We start from the raw sequence: 18,743 nt of genomic DNA, 5'->3' as shown, positions 1-18,743 counted from the left end.
TATTAACGCTATAAAAAAAGAAAATAAAAAATAAAAAAAGTTATAGAAAATATAATAATACGAACCATATACATACAGTGTCGGACAAAACTCATTGGACTAACTCGAGTCTCACACATGTTCCGTCATAACTTTTTACATAGATGCATTAGAAGAATAATTTTTTTTGCAAAAGATAGATCACATATTCTATATTAAGAAACAATGCAATAATATTTTTTAACTTTTGTGTAAAATTTATAAATTATAACGGAAGGGAAAAAAGTAAAAAATTCGTGCGACATAGCTCATTGGACTAACACTTTGGATATCGAAATAACCACTTCCATTGAATTAATTTACCGTTATGTGGCGGGAAAAGAATTTTGCAGGTACTTACAATAATTATAATTATTATAAATCGTAGATCACACTTATTCGAGTTGTTTATTTTAATGATAACGAGTGTGTTGTGAAATATTTAAAGTTGTCCCGAATAATGCTACTAAAAATTATTTTTGATAAAAATATAGACAAAACACATTCAACTGAACTTAAATTATTAATTGTAAGCAAATTCACAAAAAATGTGTGGAAAAGAAGCTTTAAAAAAATTATTGTCTGGGGAAAACAACTGTTTTTGCTATTTTACGCAAGAACAAAGCTGAAGGAACCGTTAAAAAACTTAATATTGGAGGACGTCCCAGAGTCAATTCGGTAAAGTATGACTTGCGAATAGTGCGCGAGTTTATAAAATATCCCCAGATATCAACAAACAATGTTGTAGATAGCTCACAACTAAGAGAGAGTACGCGTACAATACAACGGCGCGCCGTTGATGTTGGTCTTTTTAGCTTCCGTGCAGTAAAAAAATCTTATATTTCCAAAAAAAATCGGTTAGCACCTTTGGAATTTGCGAAACTGCATATAAATTGGTCTGAAGAGCAATGGAAGCCGATATTGTTTTCAGATGAGTCCAAATTTAATTTACAGAACTTAGATGGAATGACAGGTATACGAAGACCAACATGAAGCGTTTAGAGTGTCGATATTCGCAGGGTGCAGTAAAGCATGGTAGGGTGTGGGAATGCTTTTCTGGTTAGGGTGTAGGACCAATTTACAGAATAGAAGGGAACATGGATGGGTTCCAATATAAAAATATACTGCCAACCCAAATGTTTCCTCACGCTATCCAAAAAATGCTGCCTGATTGGCAGTTTCAACATGTCAATGACCCCAGGCACATCCTCAAAGTTGTGAAGGATTGATTTTTGGAATAATAAGTTTATGTTATAAGATGGTCCGACCAGTTTCGTGACATGAATCCGATTAAAAACTTATGGGAAATTGTCAACAGGCAAATTAAAGAGGAACAGGTCCACGGTTATAAAAACAAGCTACTTGATGTATTAAAGCGAGCCGAGAATGGAATAAATGATTCACATATTAGTAATTAAATTTCATTTATGCATAAAAGATGTGTTGCAATCAAAAAAAATAATGGCTATTCAGTAAAATATTAATTTAAAACTAATTTATTTTCATATTTAGCTAAAGTCCAATGAGTTATGTCGCACGAATTTTTTACTGTTATAATTTATAAATCTTACATAAAAGTAAAAAAATATTATTGCATTGTTTCTTAATATAGAATATGTGGTCTATCTTTTGCAAAAAAAATTATTCTTCTAATGCATCTATGTAAAAAGTTATGACGGAACATGTGTGAGACTCGAGTTAGTCCAATGAGTTTTGTCCGACACTGTATATGTATATATAGCCAAAAATATTAAAAATAATTATAAAAAAATTATACAAATGGGAAAAACAATTTTTTTTAATACATTAATTTAAATGAAAGACTTCAAAAAAATATATTGAATTATTATATATTTTTTTTAATATAGAATAATAATATTTTTTATATTTATTTTTTTTTTATTTTAAAAAAATTTAAATAATCTTTTTTTCTTTACAAAAAAAAAACAAAAAATAAAACACAAACATTTTTTAAAAACAAAAAACAAAATAAAAATTATATGCAATTAATATTAAAAAACATAGAAAACAAACATTAAAGCATACAAAGTTAAAAAATATACAAAAATAAAAAACAATAATAATAAAATAGAACTTTAAAAATAATAATAAACAGTTTAAGGAAACAATGAAATACAAGCTTTCGAAATAAAAACTAAAATTATTTGAAAAAGAAAAAACACAAAATAATAAAGATATTTGTTTCTTAAAAAGCTAAGAAAAAGGACTCCTAAACGAAAACTATTAAAAAACAACAAAAAAACTTAGAAACAAAAAAACAAATAAAATAAAGAATATTACAAAAAAAATTTTATAGAATAAGAGTAACATTTTTCATATTTTAGGAAATCAAAAACAAAATTTCGAAAAAAATAAAATTTGTAACAATAATAATAATAAAAGAAAATTCTACAAAAAAGTACGACAAAAAAACTAAAATAATGAATATTAGAACATATCATAGAGAATAATAACACACAATTTAATTTTTTAGAAAATCAAAACTAAAACGAAAATTATAAAAATTAAAAAAAAAAATTGAAAACGTAAAACTATAAAAATAATAATACAACAAAATAAAAATAAATTTATTTTTCTAAAAATAAACAAAACCAAGAAAAAAACGTTGTCTTCGTTTGCACCGGTACCCTTCACAAAAAAACAGTAATTTGCCAGCTATACGCCAAAGTGGTCCAATCTGAATTTCCTCGCAGATTGTACCGTTGTTTTGGACAATAATCCATGTCAAATTTTGTGAAGATATCTTGTCAAATATAAAACTTTTAAGGACTATGACTTAATCGACTCAGCTCATTACCCTGATCATTTATATATACATATGTACATACGAACTTCGCCACAAACTTAATACACCCTGTTCGGGGCATAGAAAACATAAAAAACAATCAACCACTTTTCGAAAGTAGACAACACCGTAAACAGCTTGCACTCATAGCAATTATCTATATTTCGCTCTACACAATTGTAAATATATATTTAGTTCGATTACTTCGACTTTATCGTGCCACATGCACACACAATTAGGCCTACACATTCATCGACGCCAGCCAAAACCGTCGATATTGAAAAAATATTCACAAATTGTAACATTGTTGACATGTGGGCGTCGCCTTATCTGCCATTTATGATATTTTTATGCTATCAGTTATAAATGGGATCATGTAAATACATGTCTAAGTATTTATTTTTTATGAGCACATATCTATATTTATGGTTGATGATGCGCAAAAACTTGGAAAATAGACATCCAAATATCGAAAAAATATTGGATATTGAAAAAAAAAACTAAAAACGAAATTTAAAAAAAATTATAGAAAATAAAAATAAATCAAATTAAAAAATCTATTAAAAAAATTTAAAATGTATTTTAAAAAGTTGAAAAAAAAATTAAAGTGAATAATGTATTAAAAAACACTTTAAAAATATATTTTATAAAATTAAAAAATATAAAAATACAAATATAAATACCAAACAAAAGGAAGTGAAGACAAATTTAAATTTTAAAAAATAAGAAAAAAAAAAAAAAAAAAAAAAAAAAAATATTTAAAAAAAAAAATATTTAAAAAAGAAAAAAATTTAAAAAAGTGACAAAAAATATAATCATATGGAAAATTAAAAAAAATATTTATACAATATACATATCTATAAAAAGAACTCCAATAAAAAAATTAAATAAAAATATATTAAAAAAAAGAAAAAAAATTTAAAAAAATCCATATATAAAAAATAAAAAAATATGTATAAAAATAAAAAAATATAAAAAATTATAAATAATTACATTTAAAAAAATTCAACAATCATAAAAACCTATAATTAAAATATAAAATTTACCTTATTAAACAACAAAAAATTTAAAAATTAAATTTAAAATTTTTTTTAAAATATACATATGTATTCAATAAGTTAAAAAAGAAATTCGAAAAATATTTAAAAATTAATTTTAATTAAAAAGATTTTTTGAACAAATTCCGTTGTTGAGCAACAAAATCCACATACCAACGATTATCGCAATAAAAAACATAGCATAAACTTCAAGCAAGTTTTTTTATCCAGAAAAATGTTGCAAGGACAAAACTAATAAAAAATGAGCTAGCATTAAATATCACACAAAAAAAATTAAAATACTTTTCATCTCATAAAAACTTATTTCCAGTGAAGATAAAAAAATCGCGTGAAAGACAACAAACAGACGCAGAAATGACCTTTACGCAGGTTCGGATTGATGTATGCGCACCACCAAATAAATATATAGAAACATTCATTTCAATGTGAAAAAGATTTCAAGAACTTTTGTTACAAGTTTAATAAAATGCCTGCGACGAACTCACATCAAAGGAGCCTCAAGGTAAGCCAATACATAGAAACATATGTACATATGTATGTGTCCTTGAACGAACACACACAGGTGGTGGTCCCAAAGCAAACAAGCAAAAACCGAGGAATGTAAGCAAAAACGAAAGATTGTGTGTATATTTATGCAAATATAGAGCAAAAGCGAAACTGTTTGACATAAATTGAAATGCGTCAATATAAACAAAAGCCAATTTTGGGTTGGAGAGGAAGGAACAGGCCGAGCAACAGGTACCCGCTGGCGAGTGGAAAACATATATACAAGTAGATATACGAAAAATAAGAATAATAATAAAGCAAATCATAAAATCAGAGTGCAAAATAGCGCCATTGAATATTTGCACTCGAACTAAAGTGGTTGCCTTTGTTGTTGTGCGGTGCGTAAAATAAACATTTTTGGTAGCAATTAACACAAGTCATTGAAAGTGAGAATGCTTTGCTTTGTATATATATAATTTATGCAGCTCTAAAATATATACAAACTAAAAATAGCTGTGTGTGTCTGTGTGTAGAAGTGCTTGTGTTCAAAATGATTGAGCAAATACAAAGGCTGAATAAATAATAAATAAATCATAATAATACTTCGGAAATAAGGCGAAAAAAAGCAGAAAAATAAAGCGAAAAAATAATAAAAAAATTAAAAATAAAATAAATTAAAATTGTGCTGCATAAATCTGCAAACGTCGGCAAAATTTTGTTTACTCTGCGACATTTTTGGCGCTTTTTTGAAAAAAAAAAATATTTTAAATTTATTTCTTAATTTTTTTTTTGGAGCTGAGAGCATTTTTATGGGTGCGATGATCACATGAGCGCTGCAGAAAGCGAACACTTAGTCAAAAAAAAATAAATATAAATGTATTAATATACACACATACATACACATAAAATTTGTCGCTTTTTTGCAAACAAAACACAGCAAAGAAATAATCATAAATTACAGAAGGAAGGTGCGAAAAAATTCAAACTCAGCGCATTTGCTAAAAATATACAGAGATGTTGTAGAAAGCTAGAAAGTGAAGTGAAATATTATTTGGAAATTTTTGCTATTTTTATAGGCAAACATGCCACGAGTTTCAGCGGGAGACGAGACGGGTGAACGCAAGTGGAATGAAGTAAATACGCATACAAAAAATAAATAAATACATATATAGAATATACAAATATATAAAATATACAGCGAAAAGTGTGGTATGTAAATAAAATGTGGAAAAAACGAATTGGCAAAGCGCAAGCGAATAACCGCATGAACCGTTGAGCAGCGGTGAAACCTTGAATTTTTAGAGGGCAAACAACACAAATGGGCACTTGTTTGGGTGGTTGGCCGCAATACAGTAAAAAAATTAAAGAAATAAAAAATAAAATTGAAATAAAAAATTATAATGTGTAAATAAAATAAAAAAAAGATGTAAAGAAAAATTAAAAAACAACAATTAAAAAAAAATAAAAATATAAAATAAAAAAAATTAAAAAAAAAAAAAAAAAAAAAAAAAATTAAAAAAAAAAAAAAATAAAATTAAAAAAATAAAAAAAAATAAAAAAAAAAAAAAAAAAAAAAAAAAAACAAATTTAAAAAAACTAAAAAAAAATTAAAAAATAATAAAAAACGAAACACATTTAAAAAAATTAAAAACATTAAAATACTTAAAAAAAATAAAACAAATTATAATGTAAAAAAAAATTTAGAAATATAATACTAAAAAAATTTAACAATAGAAAAAATAAGAAAAACTTCAACTTAAAAAAAAACAAAAAAATTAATGCAATAAATAATGTGATAGCGAAATTCAATAATCTAAAAAATATACCAGGTGTACTGCTGTACTAGTATGTGCAAATTTTTTTATTTTTATTTTTTTGCTCTTTTTATTTCTTTTTTAATTATTTTCGCTTTTAGCATTTTTTTATAATTTTATTCAATTTTTTGTAATTACTTTTTCTTTTTTAATTATTTTTATTTTTTTATATTTTAAACTTTTTTAATGCTTTTCTTTTTTTATGAAAATAATAAAAATCTCTGTTTGCACTAAAAAATTGTATTAAGTTAAAAGAAATAGTTTTAATTATTTCTAAATAAAACTAAGAAATATTTTTTTTTAGTTTTTTTTTTAATAAAAATAAAGAAATCAAAAAAACTATCTTAATGAAATTAAAAATATATTTTTTTGCTTTTAATATTTTTAATTTTTATTCAAATTTCTTTATTTTATTATAAAAATATTTTTTACTTTATTTTTTTTTATTTTAAATATTTTACTATTTACATAATTTTATTAAATTTCACAATTTTATTAAATAGTTTTTATTATTTCTAAATAAAACAAAGAAATATTTTTTTTAAATTTTTTTTAATTAAAATATATTAAAAAATAGATTTTAAAAATTAAATTAAAAAATATATTTTTTTGCTTTTAATATATTTCATTTTTTTTTCAAATTTCTTTATTTTTATAAAAAAAAAATTATTTTATTTTTAATTTTAGTTTAATTTTTTTAAATTTATATTAAATTTTTTTTAAATTTATTTTCGCACTAGAATATTTATAATATTAAAATTAATATTTTTCATGTTTATTAAAATTTTCTTTTTTCTTTTTAAACAAAAAAAAATATTTTATTGAAATATGTTTGTTAAATATGTTTATTTTTTTCCATTTATTTAAATTTTTTTAATTTGTTCACGCAACAAAAAACATGCCCGTTACCAAGTACCATTTGCGCTGACCTCAGCGCCGGAGCGCACATACAAGCATTCCCCCTAGCGAATAAAGTAAGCAAAATGCCGCCCACGTAATGCTCCACGGCGTATGAGCAACATTTTTCGCGCTGTCATTGCCAATGCATGAGACACATTTTTAAATGATTTAGAAAATATTTGCACTTATGCGTATTACGACATAATTAATGCTGACAAAATACACCAGCAACAAAACCAACTAATACAACAACAAAAAACAACAAGTCTAACAACAAAAGCAACATAAGTACCAAGTACAACAAATTTCATAGCGAAAAAAGGCAAACTCATTGAATTTAAAATGCCAAATGTGGTGCGACACATGACCGATTGAATGATGAGTGTATTGAAGAATGCTTGAAGGCATGTGTTATTATTGTTATACAAATTATTATGCTTATTGTTGGTGGTTTAGAGCAGAGTTGGCGCGGGGCGGCGCGCCCCTTTTCTATCGAGCAATTTAGCGCTGCTTTTGGAAATGACGCGATCAAAGAAGCTGACCGCAGTCGCAGCTGCAGATTAGTTGCTGCTTTTGTTGTTGGTTTAAGCGCGCACGCGGGTGTTTTATACAACAACAACGGCTTAAAGGCGCAACAACTATAAAGTAAATTAACAAATTTGTGCACGAGCAATAAATATGTGAGTACATTTATATATATTAAACACATATAATACATACATATGTACATAATTACATACATATATATACATATATGTATGTACCTACTTACATACTCAGCCGGAATAAGCACGCTGAGCACTGATTAAAATACAAAAGGGAGTTGAAGCGCGGCAACATTTGATATTTCAATCAAAAGCGTCGAATCAGCAAAACTATGCACGTGTGTGTGTATGTATGTAGTATATATAGCAAATAACAAAAGTACAATTACAATATAATAAATCAGCAGGCTGTTCTTTAGCGAGCGCTTAACGTCAGACGTTGAGTCGCTACAAAACTGGACGTGAGATTTTTTCGATTTTTTCTTGTTTTTTTTTTCCTTTGTTAGCTCCTATTATTCATAGTGTGAGCTAACTAGGTTCAAATGTTGCGATTTGGGCTACACGTGTAGCTGCGTCAGACGCGTGCGCCCACACAACCACACACATACTTAAGTATATGTGCATGTATATGTATATGAAAGCAGTCAATTGCGGATATTAATGAATATACATACACATACATACATATGTCTACATAAATATATATATATATATATATATATGCATGCATGTTTGTAAGTCGTTTTGACAATTTGTGCTCAATTATGAATATATGTATGGCGTTGGAGCGTGGGAGTCTAACAACGACGAATTTTTGTGATGCGGAAATTTATTTATTTTTGCGCGTTCGAAAATGTTCAGCACAACAAATAATAGTTTCGGTTAAATATTGCCAAAATGCCAAACAAAACAGTTCGAATTTGTGTCAAGTTGTGGCGAATGGCGAGGTCAATGCGGTAAACAATATGCCAAATTTTGCCAAAAACAAAGCACACACACACTCATACATAAGTATATGAGGCAATTAATCCTTGAAGGCAGGAAATGCAAATACAAAGGTTTAAGCATATTGTACAAGCATGGTGATGTGTGTATGTGTGTGATGTATATTAACACTTTCGATTTAAAGAAAAATGAGCAATTTAAATCAGTTTTGTAGTTAAACTTCATATATAATATAAATTTTTATTTTGACTTTAATATTTTAAAAATATTATTTTTTATAAAATAATAATTATTATTATTTAATTATTATTATTTATTTTAAATTTAATTTAATTTAATTTTACAATTTTTGTTTTTTATTTTTTGAAAAACACAATTATTAAAGGTTCTTGCATTATAAAAAATTAATTTTTTGTCCAAATAAGAAAAAAAAATATTAAAACAAAATTTATAATATTTTGATTTAAAAAAAAGTATAGATTTTTTAAATAGAAATAACTTTAAATTAAACAGTATTATAATAGAATTTCGATTATTTAAAAAAAATGTTTTTTTTTTCGAATAAGGAAAAAATGTATAAATATATAAAGAATTTTGGTTATTTAAAAAACAATTATTTTTGTTTCCGAATAAGAAAAAAAAAATGTAATTGAAGCTCGCATATTTTTTTTTTTTTTTTTTTTTTTCAAATAAAAATAGTTTCAAATTTTCAAATAACGAAAAAAAAAAATATTAAAAACTGCTTTTTTCCTTTTTTAATTGTTTTTTAATTGTTTTTGTTTCCAAATAAGAAAAAATATTATAATAAAAGTTCGTTTATTTTTGTAATATAAGTTTAATTTTTCCTTATAAGAATATTTACAAATATAAATATACTTACAAAATAAATAAAATTTCAAACTTTTAAATAAAAAAAAAATAATTAAAAAGATTAAACACTTATATTCAAATGCACAAACCTAATTAAATACTTAAGACAAACATTTATGTGAAAAAAAATAAAGAGAATAATTTTTTGTTATTTAAACCTTTACATTTTAATTTTCTAACGTTTTTGATAAAATATTTAGGAAACATTCGTAAAAAATTGCATAATCAAATGTTATCAAAATTTTTTAATTATGCTAATATGATTATTTTTTTAATCAATTTTATTATTTTTCCATGATTATATATGTTTATATATACCTATATTTTTTAATTTTTTTTATTTTATATTTCTTAATACTTTTATGTATTATTAACAAAATTTTTTAATTATCCCATTCTAATAAATTATTATTATTTGTTTATTTATTGTTCTTTATTTTGTTTACTTTATTTTATTACTTTTCATTAATTTTTTGTGTTTTATTTATTCTTTATATATTTTTACTATTATTTTTATTTTATATTTAATTTTTTTTTTTTAATTTACTATTAATTATTAACAAAGTCTAATAAAATATCATTAGTTTTTCAGTAATTTCTTTTTACTTTTATTTAATTATTATTATTTTTTAATTTCATTACTTTTTTAATTATTCTAGTCTAATAAAATATTATTATTTGTTTATGTGTGCCTTTTTATTTTTGTTGTTTTTTTTATTTTTCCTATTTTTTTCTTTTTAATTAATTATTAGAATTTTTTTATATTATCAGTTTTTTATATTTTTTTATTTTTTTTTTTTATTTTTATTTTTTTAATTTTAAATTTTTTAATACTTTTATTTTTATTTATTATTTTTTTACTTTTATATTTTTTAGTATTTATATTTTAATTTTTTTAAGAGTACCAGAGCTCAGAAAGTGTAAAGCGCTTTGCTTCCCCAAATTATTGAAACAACAAAAATTCTTGCTGATCATCGGGCAACGGTAAGTCCATCCTTAACTTTATAGAATACCATAAGAATCCTTTTTTAAGCCTATACAAGCCTCGCTTGCAACCGACAGCCAATACTTCAAATAAATTTGGTCTGGGACAGCATGAGCTTAACGCTGAGAAATCCAAATTGAGTGCAAACGAATCGACCTAGCTGTATATATGCGGTACAATAAGCCCACAATCGCTTAAAAACGAGCAAAATATACAAAAACAGTGCTAACGCCTAAATATAGGCAACACTCTTTCAGTTTGTTTGCCAAATATCAAGAAGAACAGACTACACAAAGGCAGTACAATGAGCCTTTAATCACGTAAAACGAAACATAAAAAACAGCGGTGCCGCCTAAATGTAGGCAACACTTTTTGAGTTTTATTTGCAAATTTTAGGCATAGAGATGTGATATAGTAAAACTACAGACGTTGTTTGGTGCATGAAGCTGACATCGGATACCTCACAAAGGTGTATTCTAATGAAGTCTACGCGATGCAAAAAAAAGTACAAATTGCTAGCAATGATTTTCTATGAAGACGAGCTGCAGGTAAGGCCGAGTATTTCAAATTTGATTACTACAGAAAAAATTTGCAGGTTTCCAACACGCGACAACTAGATGGCGAGGTTAGTAACAGCTTAAAGAAAGCTTAAACAATATCAGCCTGCTTATTGTTTACTAGAAAATTACACTATTTTTACAACTGCCGCCAGTAACGTGACAATCAAGCTGATTAGCTAATTTTATGCCTATATATAATCCAAATATACAACAACAAAAAGTTGATTCCAAAGTTCACGCTTTACGGCAGCAAAACAGCAGCGCGGCAACGCGTTAACAGCGCAACAATTGCTACCTTTAAAGGAAATCATTGCAACAGCGCCTGCTACTATTTTCGCTTAAGAGCTAGAACAATAACAGCAGCAACAAACAAGCTCACACACACACACTTACACACGGCGGAAGATGTTAAACAACTAACACGCTTAAGCGCATGTGTGTGTGCGTTTGTGTTCCGGCGGCTGGTGTCGGTGCTGTTGTCAGCCTGCAAACGCGGCTGGAATATTGAAGTACGCGCGTCACCAACAGCCGGCGCATCCATCGCACAATTATCAATAACAACATTTCATGAATATTAGCGCGCACAATGGCACACGCACACACACACAAACAAACATGCGACGCCACATGGCACATGGCGGAAAATAAATTAAACAGCAGCAACAACAACAACAGTACAAAAATGATTGCTCACACAACTGATGTGGCATCAATCAATTTTGTATGCGCGCCGCGTATGCGACAGCTAGTTAGTGCGTGTGTATGTGCGCGGCATGTAAGCGCTGCGTCAGGCCGCCAGTGTTGGGAATATGCATTTGCTGTGTGTGTGTGTTAAAACGCGTGCGCTTGCGATTTAAAGATCAAGTTCAATGAAACGCAGACGCAGCCGTAGCTGCGACAAGCTACAGCAACAGCAACAACAAGTAATATAAAACAATGTAAAGAAAGAAAATTAACTAAATAGCAACAATAACAAGTAATTGCAGTATGCATATGCACATATACATAACAAGGCATGAGACAGCGAAAACGCGCAAAAATAAATAAAATAGTGAAAAAGAATAAAAATAAAATAAAATACAAATTCATTTAAAAGGAAAGCGTTGCGGCGGCAAAAGCACGAAAAACCGCTAGTATGTGAAAATTGTATTAAAAATAGCAACAACAACAACAAAGTATATAAACAATTTAAAATAACGATGACAAAATTCAGCAGCAAATTATGGCGCGCTACTGTTTGTTTTTATTGTAGTTGCAGCAGACAATGCAAACAAAATACGACTTGAAATAAATACAAACGAGCATGCATATACATACATACATATGTATGTATATGTAAATATAGTATTTGACGAATAAGCGAAATGCGCAAAAAACGATATTTTCGTAAAATATTTTTTTTTCACACGCAAAATATTTTGTCGCCGAACTGTTGGAGAATAAGCAGCGCCGCAAAACAAAAACCACAATAAATGTTTAAAAAAATTACAAAAAAAAATAAATATATATTATAGAAAGAAATATAAAACACTAAATAATAGAAAATAAAAGTAATTAAAAATATACTTTTAATTTGATTTATTTAAATTTTTTTCCTTTTCTTTATATATTAAAAAATTTCAAGGTAAAAAGATTAAAAAAAATTTAAAGAAATTAAAAAAAATAAACAAAAATAAAAAAAAACAAATCAAATAAATCAAAAAATATATATAAAAAATAAAAATAATAATTCAACAAAAAAAATAATAAATACTTAGTACAATCTAATTAAAAAAATTTAATTTAATACTTTTCTTAATTAAGAAAAATTATATATAATTAATAAAACAATGTTTTAAATAGTAAGCTAAATTAAAAAAAAAATGAAAAAATACAATATTTATAAAATACAAAAAAAAAAAATAAAAAAAGCAAATTAAAGAAAAATAAAAATAAATAAAAAAAATTAATTAATAAATAAAATTAATTATTAAAAATTAAAAAAATTTTAATTAATATTTTTGTTTTGATTAAAGTGACAGAACATGTGAAAACATAAAAGGGAAAACAATACAAAAAGAAGACAATTACAAAATTTAAAAAGGAAACAAAAAATTTAAAATAAGAAAAGAAAAACATAAATAGAAAATATAAGTAAAAAATAAATTAAATGAAAAAGAAAAATATCAAAAAATATATGAAAAAATTAAAAAAAAATATATATGTATATATACATAACTCTGTAATTAAATTTAAATTAAAACTTTTTTTACATATAATTAAAATGAGAGAACATATTATATAAAAAAATAAATACGGAAGAAAAAAAAATAAGACAATTACAAAATATATAAAAATAAAAAAAAAAAAATATAAATAAATTAAAAATATAAACATAAAAAAAATATGAAAAAAAAAAAAATTAATTAATAAAATAAAAACTAATAAAATTTAATTAATAAAAAATATATAAAAAAAAAATTAAAATAAAAAAGTTTTTCAAATATTAAGATAAATTGAAAAAATGTTATATATAATTAAAATGAGAGAAAAAAAGAAACGGAAAATATTTAAAAATAAAACAACTACAAAATATATAAAAAAAATAAAAAATTTTTTAAATAAATTAAAAAAAAAATAAATAATATAATTAATAAAAAAAATAAAATAAAAAAATGAAAAAAAAAAAAATATTAACATAAATTAAAAAAATGTAATATATAATTACCACATAAAAAATAAAAGTGAAAAAAGAATGTATATAAAATTTAAAATATAAAAAATAAATTTTAACAAAATTTAAAAAGAATTATTCAAATTTAAAATAATTTTTAAATTAAAAAATTAAATTAAAAAAAAATAAAAAATTATAAATAACTAAGCAAATATATGATGTGTAAGAATTACAGCCAGTACGGTTTGGGTGCCCATGAAACGAGAAAAGTGCTGGCACAGAAGTTGTGTGTTCGATAAAGAAAAAAATACATTTAGTCACTTTTAATGATCTAAGGCTATCCACATAGTGATGAAAATAATCGACTTCTCCTTCTACTCATTTTTAATTCTATGGTTACTTTTTTCAAATAACAGAGCTGAGTAACACTCTGCACTATGTGCTTAGCTTAAACGCAGTATTTTACAAGTAGTATCTCTCGATAGTCTGAGTAAAAACTTGGTTATGTCGAGATTTTTTTATTTTTCAACAAGTTGACCATTACAGCGATATAGCACTTTCTTGATTTTTATAAGCAACCAACAATACAAATAATATATCTTGTCTATAAATGAGCCTACCAGTTACACTTAAATATCTCTCCATATTCGATATGTAGCATCTTTCAGTTGTTTCCAATATATTTTCGAGAAAAAGTACCGATCGCTCACGAGCAAAGCTTTTAGTCACCTCAAGAATCAGTAGTATATATTATCTCATCCAAAATAACGAGGACTGATCTCCAAAAGTCTTACTTTGTGTGTTTTAAGACAAGACTTTCCCAACTTTTGGAAAACTCAAAAATAAATTTGGAAGTCTAGAGTTCATTCTAAATATTCAGAAAGCAAATCTGAAATAATTCGAAGTTCCAAATAAACATTATCGAGCTAATCGAGTTTTAAACGATATCACTGCGGATTTTAAGCCTTAATTTGAGTAAAAAGGAACATATGTATGTAGTCAGATAAGGCTTGCACTAACATAAGATATTCCTCATCGATCAAAAGATCGTGAATAACTTTTAATCTAAAAGTAATACTGAATACATCTTGATTTATATTTCGTAAGAAATAAACATAATAACACACCAACAACGTTGATTAAAGCATACACACAGGCTGGCGATTATGAAAATGTTAATAACCGATCATTTTGAGTTTTTCATACACAGAATTGCATAAATACTAGTAACATCGGTAAAAAAAATAGCGATTTTATAAAAAAAATAATACAAAACCCGTCCAAAATACGAATTTGACGCCGACAGCCTAACTGTGGGCAAAGATGTTTTTAAATTCCTTCAAAAACAGTGAAGAAAGAATAAAATACATTTAAATTTTCAAATAACGGTTTTATAAAACTAAATTAATATCAAAATCCGTCCAAACAACGATTTTGATGCTGACAGCCTAATTGTAGGCAACACTTTTAATTAAAATTAAAAACGGAATTTTTATTTCTATGGAAAACAGCGTTACTATAAAAGTTGTTTGTAGAAATCTGAGCAAAAACTGATTTTGATGCTGACAGCCTAAATGTAGGCAGCGATGTTTCTAACTTTTACCGAAATCAGTGAAAAAAGAAATTTATATATTCAAAATACATCAAATCGATATAGAAAATAAATAATTTTTTTAGAGTGGTAATTCTAAACAGTTTTCCAAGAAAACGTGTTTTGGGCACAAATTCATAAATAAAAAATTTAATAAATAAAAAAATCAAAAATGAACAAATATTTATTCCACTACTAACAAAAATAATAAAAATAATAACTGTATGTAACATACCGTATGAAAATCTGCGTTTGATCCGATGGCGTTTCGCGCAAATGATGCACATTCAACGTTTGTGGTCGCATATGACCCGCCGTCATGAGCGCCGATGTGCTGCTGCTGCGAAAAGTGGTCGTAACTGTCATGGTTCTATTCTTATTATTCACATTACTCGCATCTGTGCTAGTTGCATGGACAGCCGGGCAGGCGCAGCGCAGTTGCACACTGTCAGCGTCTGGCTGCGCCTCCTGCGCCGCCAAATCGTGCTGCTCATATTCAATGTCATCATCATCCGCCGCCGCTGCAGCGGCAATGTCAATGTTTTTCGCACACTTCTGCACCACCAATGTCAACTTATTTTCACCATTTGTTTTCACTTTGCCGGGCGACTTCTTGCCGCCGCCGCCGCCAACACCACTGTCTGCCGTGCCGCCACCAACACATTGTGGCAAATGTAATGCCTTCAAAGCGGAATTGAAAAGCTGCTCAACATTGTTGCTCAAATTGTTGTAACTTTTACTGCTACTGTTGTTGTTGTTGCTTGGCACAGTTGAGGCAGCAGCAACAACACCACAATCACTGCTACTTTTGCCATTCAACAGTTTAACTGTGTTTTTTGTTGGTGTTAGCGGCTTATTGTTGGTCAGAGCGGCACTGCAGCTGTTGCTGTTGCATGAATTGGTGGCATGTAGAGAGGCCATTGTGCTTTGCAGTGGTGGGTGTGGGTGTGTATTGTTAAATGTTGCTTGAGGCTGCTTGGCCGGCTTTCCAAACACTTGTTGCACCAGTGGTGGCAAGCACTACAACTGGCATTCACTTTTATTTATTTCTTGTTGCAATTAGCGTATTTTAGATTATGTTGCAGACGCTGCCTGGCGCTTAACTATATTGCCATTGACATTTTTTGAGCATTTCTTTAGTGAGCTGCGCGTTAAAGATTTTTTTTATGGTGGAACATGTCGTTTTTATTGTTGTTGTTGGTGGAGAGTGTGTATGAGTAACGGATATGGTGTTGTTTACGTTTATGTTTTTGTATTTTTAAAAATTTTTAATTTACATTTTTTTTAAATTTTAATTAATTTTGTTATTTTTAATTATAATTTTTAAATATTCAATTAATTTTTTTAATTTTAATTTTGATATTTTTAATTATTGTAATTTTTATTTTTTTAATTAATTTTTACAATTTTTTGTTATTTAATTAATTTAGTTTAATTTTAATTTTTTTTAATTTTAAGTTTTTTTTTTATTTTTTTATTTTATTTTTTTAATTTTTTTTTTAATTTTGTTAGTTTTATTTTTTAATAATTATTTTTTTTAATTTAATTTTCAATTTTTTTTAATTTTGTTTGTTTTATTTTTTATTATTTTTTTTTGAGTTAATTTTTTTCAGTTTTTTATTAATTTATATTTTTTATTTTTTTAAATACATTTTTTTAGTTAATTTTTTTGGATTTTATTTTTTTTTTATTTAATTATTTGAGTTGGTTTTTTTTAATATATTGTCAATGTTTATTTATTTTATTTGGTTGTATGTGCAAGTGTTGCAAATGCACGACGAAAGTGACATAGAAAGAAAAAAGAAAAGAAACAAAATAAAAAACAATTAAAATAAATAAAATTAAAATTTGTTATAAATACAAAAATTAACACACACATACACATACGTCTATATAAATATGTACATATATATAATAAAAATTCTTGGCAAAATTTCAAACAAAAATCAGCGAAAATAACTGTAAAAGCACACAGAAGCGGATATAAATATTTATTATAAATCTCGGCACACATACATACCTTCATACATACATACATACGAACATTTAAATCTATTTCTAGCCCTCGCCAGGAGTGACCGTAAACACGTCTAATGTGTTCTGAAGCGCAAACGAAAAATAAAATGTAAATAAATTAATAAAAAAAAACCACTGAAAAAGTGTGCGTTCTAAGTGTCGCAATTGTGGGCGGGGCCGTCGACTTTCGGCCAGCTGTGAATTTGCGACATTCCTCGCTGAAAATGCCTATAACCGGCAATCGGCCGCCAACAGCGATGACGCCAATGCCAGCGAAAGCATAAAAACATACATATTATCTTTATAAATACATATCCAATTTTGTTCTGATATTTTTAATGATGATTTATTTTGGTAGGCTGTGACAAACTAATAATTTTAATTAGAAAGTTGTGTAGTTTTAATAAAAAAAAATAAATATATATATATTTTTAAACTGATGTACTGATTTTTTTGTTGGTGCATTTTAGCCATTTATTAATGCATACAAAAAAATTGTTGACACTTGTCAAAGAACAAGAGCGAGAAAATGCTATTTAGAAGTACATATATAAATTATTAAAGATTGGTGAGCTCATATTTTAAAGAAAAACTAGGTATAATATTTTCTTATATATTCTATACAAAAGTTTTATCAAGATATTGTATATGGATATTTGTATTTTTATACAATTTTTTGAATTTTTTTTAAGTTAATTTTTAATATTTTCAATTTTACAGCTCACAATATTCTTTTTTTAATTTTTGGTCAACAAATTAAGAATACTATTGTATTCAATATTTATATTATATTTTATATACGCTTTTTAAATTGTTTTTGATACAAAACACTTTTAATTTATTGTGCTCGCCATTCAATTTACCATCAAAATTAATTGCCGTGATGGCTGGTTTTATAGGCAGACATGTGCTTGTATGTTAGTGGGTGTGTAAATATCGGCGCCGAAATAGCCTGAAGACCATAAAGTATACATTACTATCACAAATATATGTAAAAGAGAATATTATAAGAACACGGAATGAATATATAAAATTTAGATTGCAAAAAAAGTTATAAAACTAACGGGTGATCTAAAGAGGTATTTTTTGCAATAGCTTTTTTTTGCAGATCAAAAGTCGTGTCAAGCTGTCATGTTATTTTTGTTCAACTTTATTACGCTTATACTTCAAACTATGGGCTCTTGAAAAGTTCCAAGAAGATCCAACGTTTTCGAGCCAAATTTTGTTCAGCGATGGATTTATTGAGAGAACAAAGTGGGCAGATAATTTCAAGTTTTGAGCCGGTCAATTGGCCAACAAGATCGTATGATATCACACCGTTAGACTTTTTCCTGTGGGGATATGTAAAGTCTAAAGTCTATGCGGACAGTTCTGCTTTGATTCAAGGCCTTGGAACAACACATCGCACGTGTCATTCATCAGTTACCAGTCGAAATGACGAGTCATCGAAAATTGGACTCAACGGATGAACCTGAGAGAAAAGCCGCGGTCAACAT

General features: G+C 26.4%; 1 protein-coding gene across 6 annotated transcripts in view; it reads right to left on the bottom strand.

Annotated features, from left to right (window-relative positions):
- Positions 1-18,743, bottom strand: part of LOC126754246 (uncharacterized) — an 83,732-nt gene that overhangs the window by 28,509 nt on the left and 36,480 nt on the right. For 5 of the 6 annotated variants that reach the window (XM_050466247.1, XM_050466243.1, XM_050466246.1 and 2 more), the window contains exon 2: positions 15,467-16,375. The exons of the other annotated variant lie outside the window; for it this stretch is intronic. In XM_050466247.1, coding sequence (XP_050322204.1) covers positions 15,467-16,152 — 686 coding nt within the window. In that variant the 5' untranslated portion in view covers positions 16,153-16,375. The remainder of the gene's footprint in view (positions 1-15,466; positions 16,376-18,743) is intronic. 6 annotated transcript variants of the gene reach the window in all.

The sequence above is a fragment of the Bactrocera neohumeralis genome, chromosome 3, assembly GCF_024586455.1.
Source record: "Bactrocera neohumeralis isolate Rockhampton chromosome 3, APGP_CSIRO_Bneo_wtdbg2-racon-allhic-juicebox.fasta_v2, whole genome shotgun sequence".
Taxonomy (NCBI): Eukaryota; Metazoa; Arthropoda; class Insecta; order Diptera; family Tephritidae; genus Bactrocera; species Bactrocera neohumeralis.
Note: the sequence above shows the minus strand (reverse complement) of the source record. Positions and strands in the feature narration are given on the sequence as shown.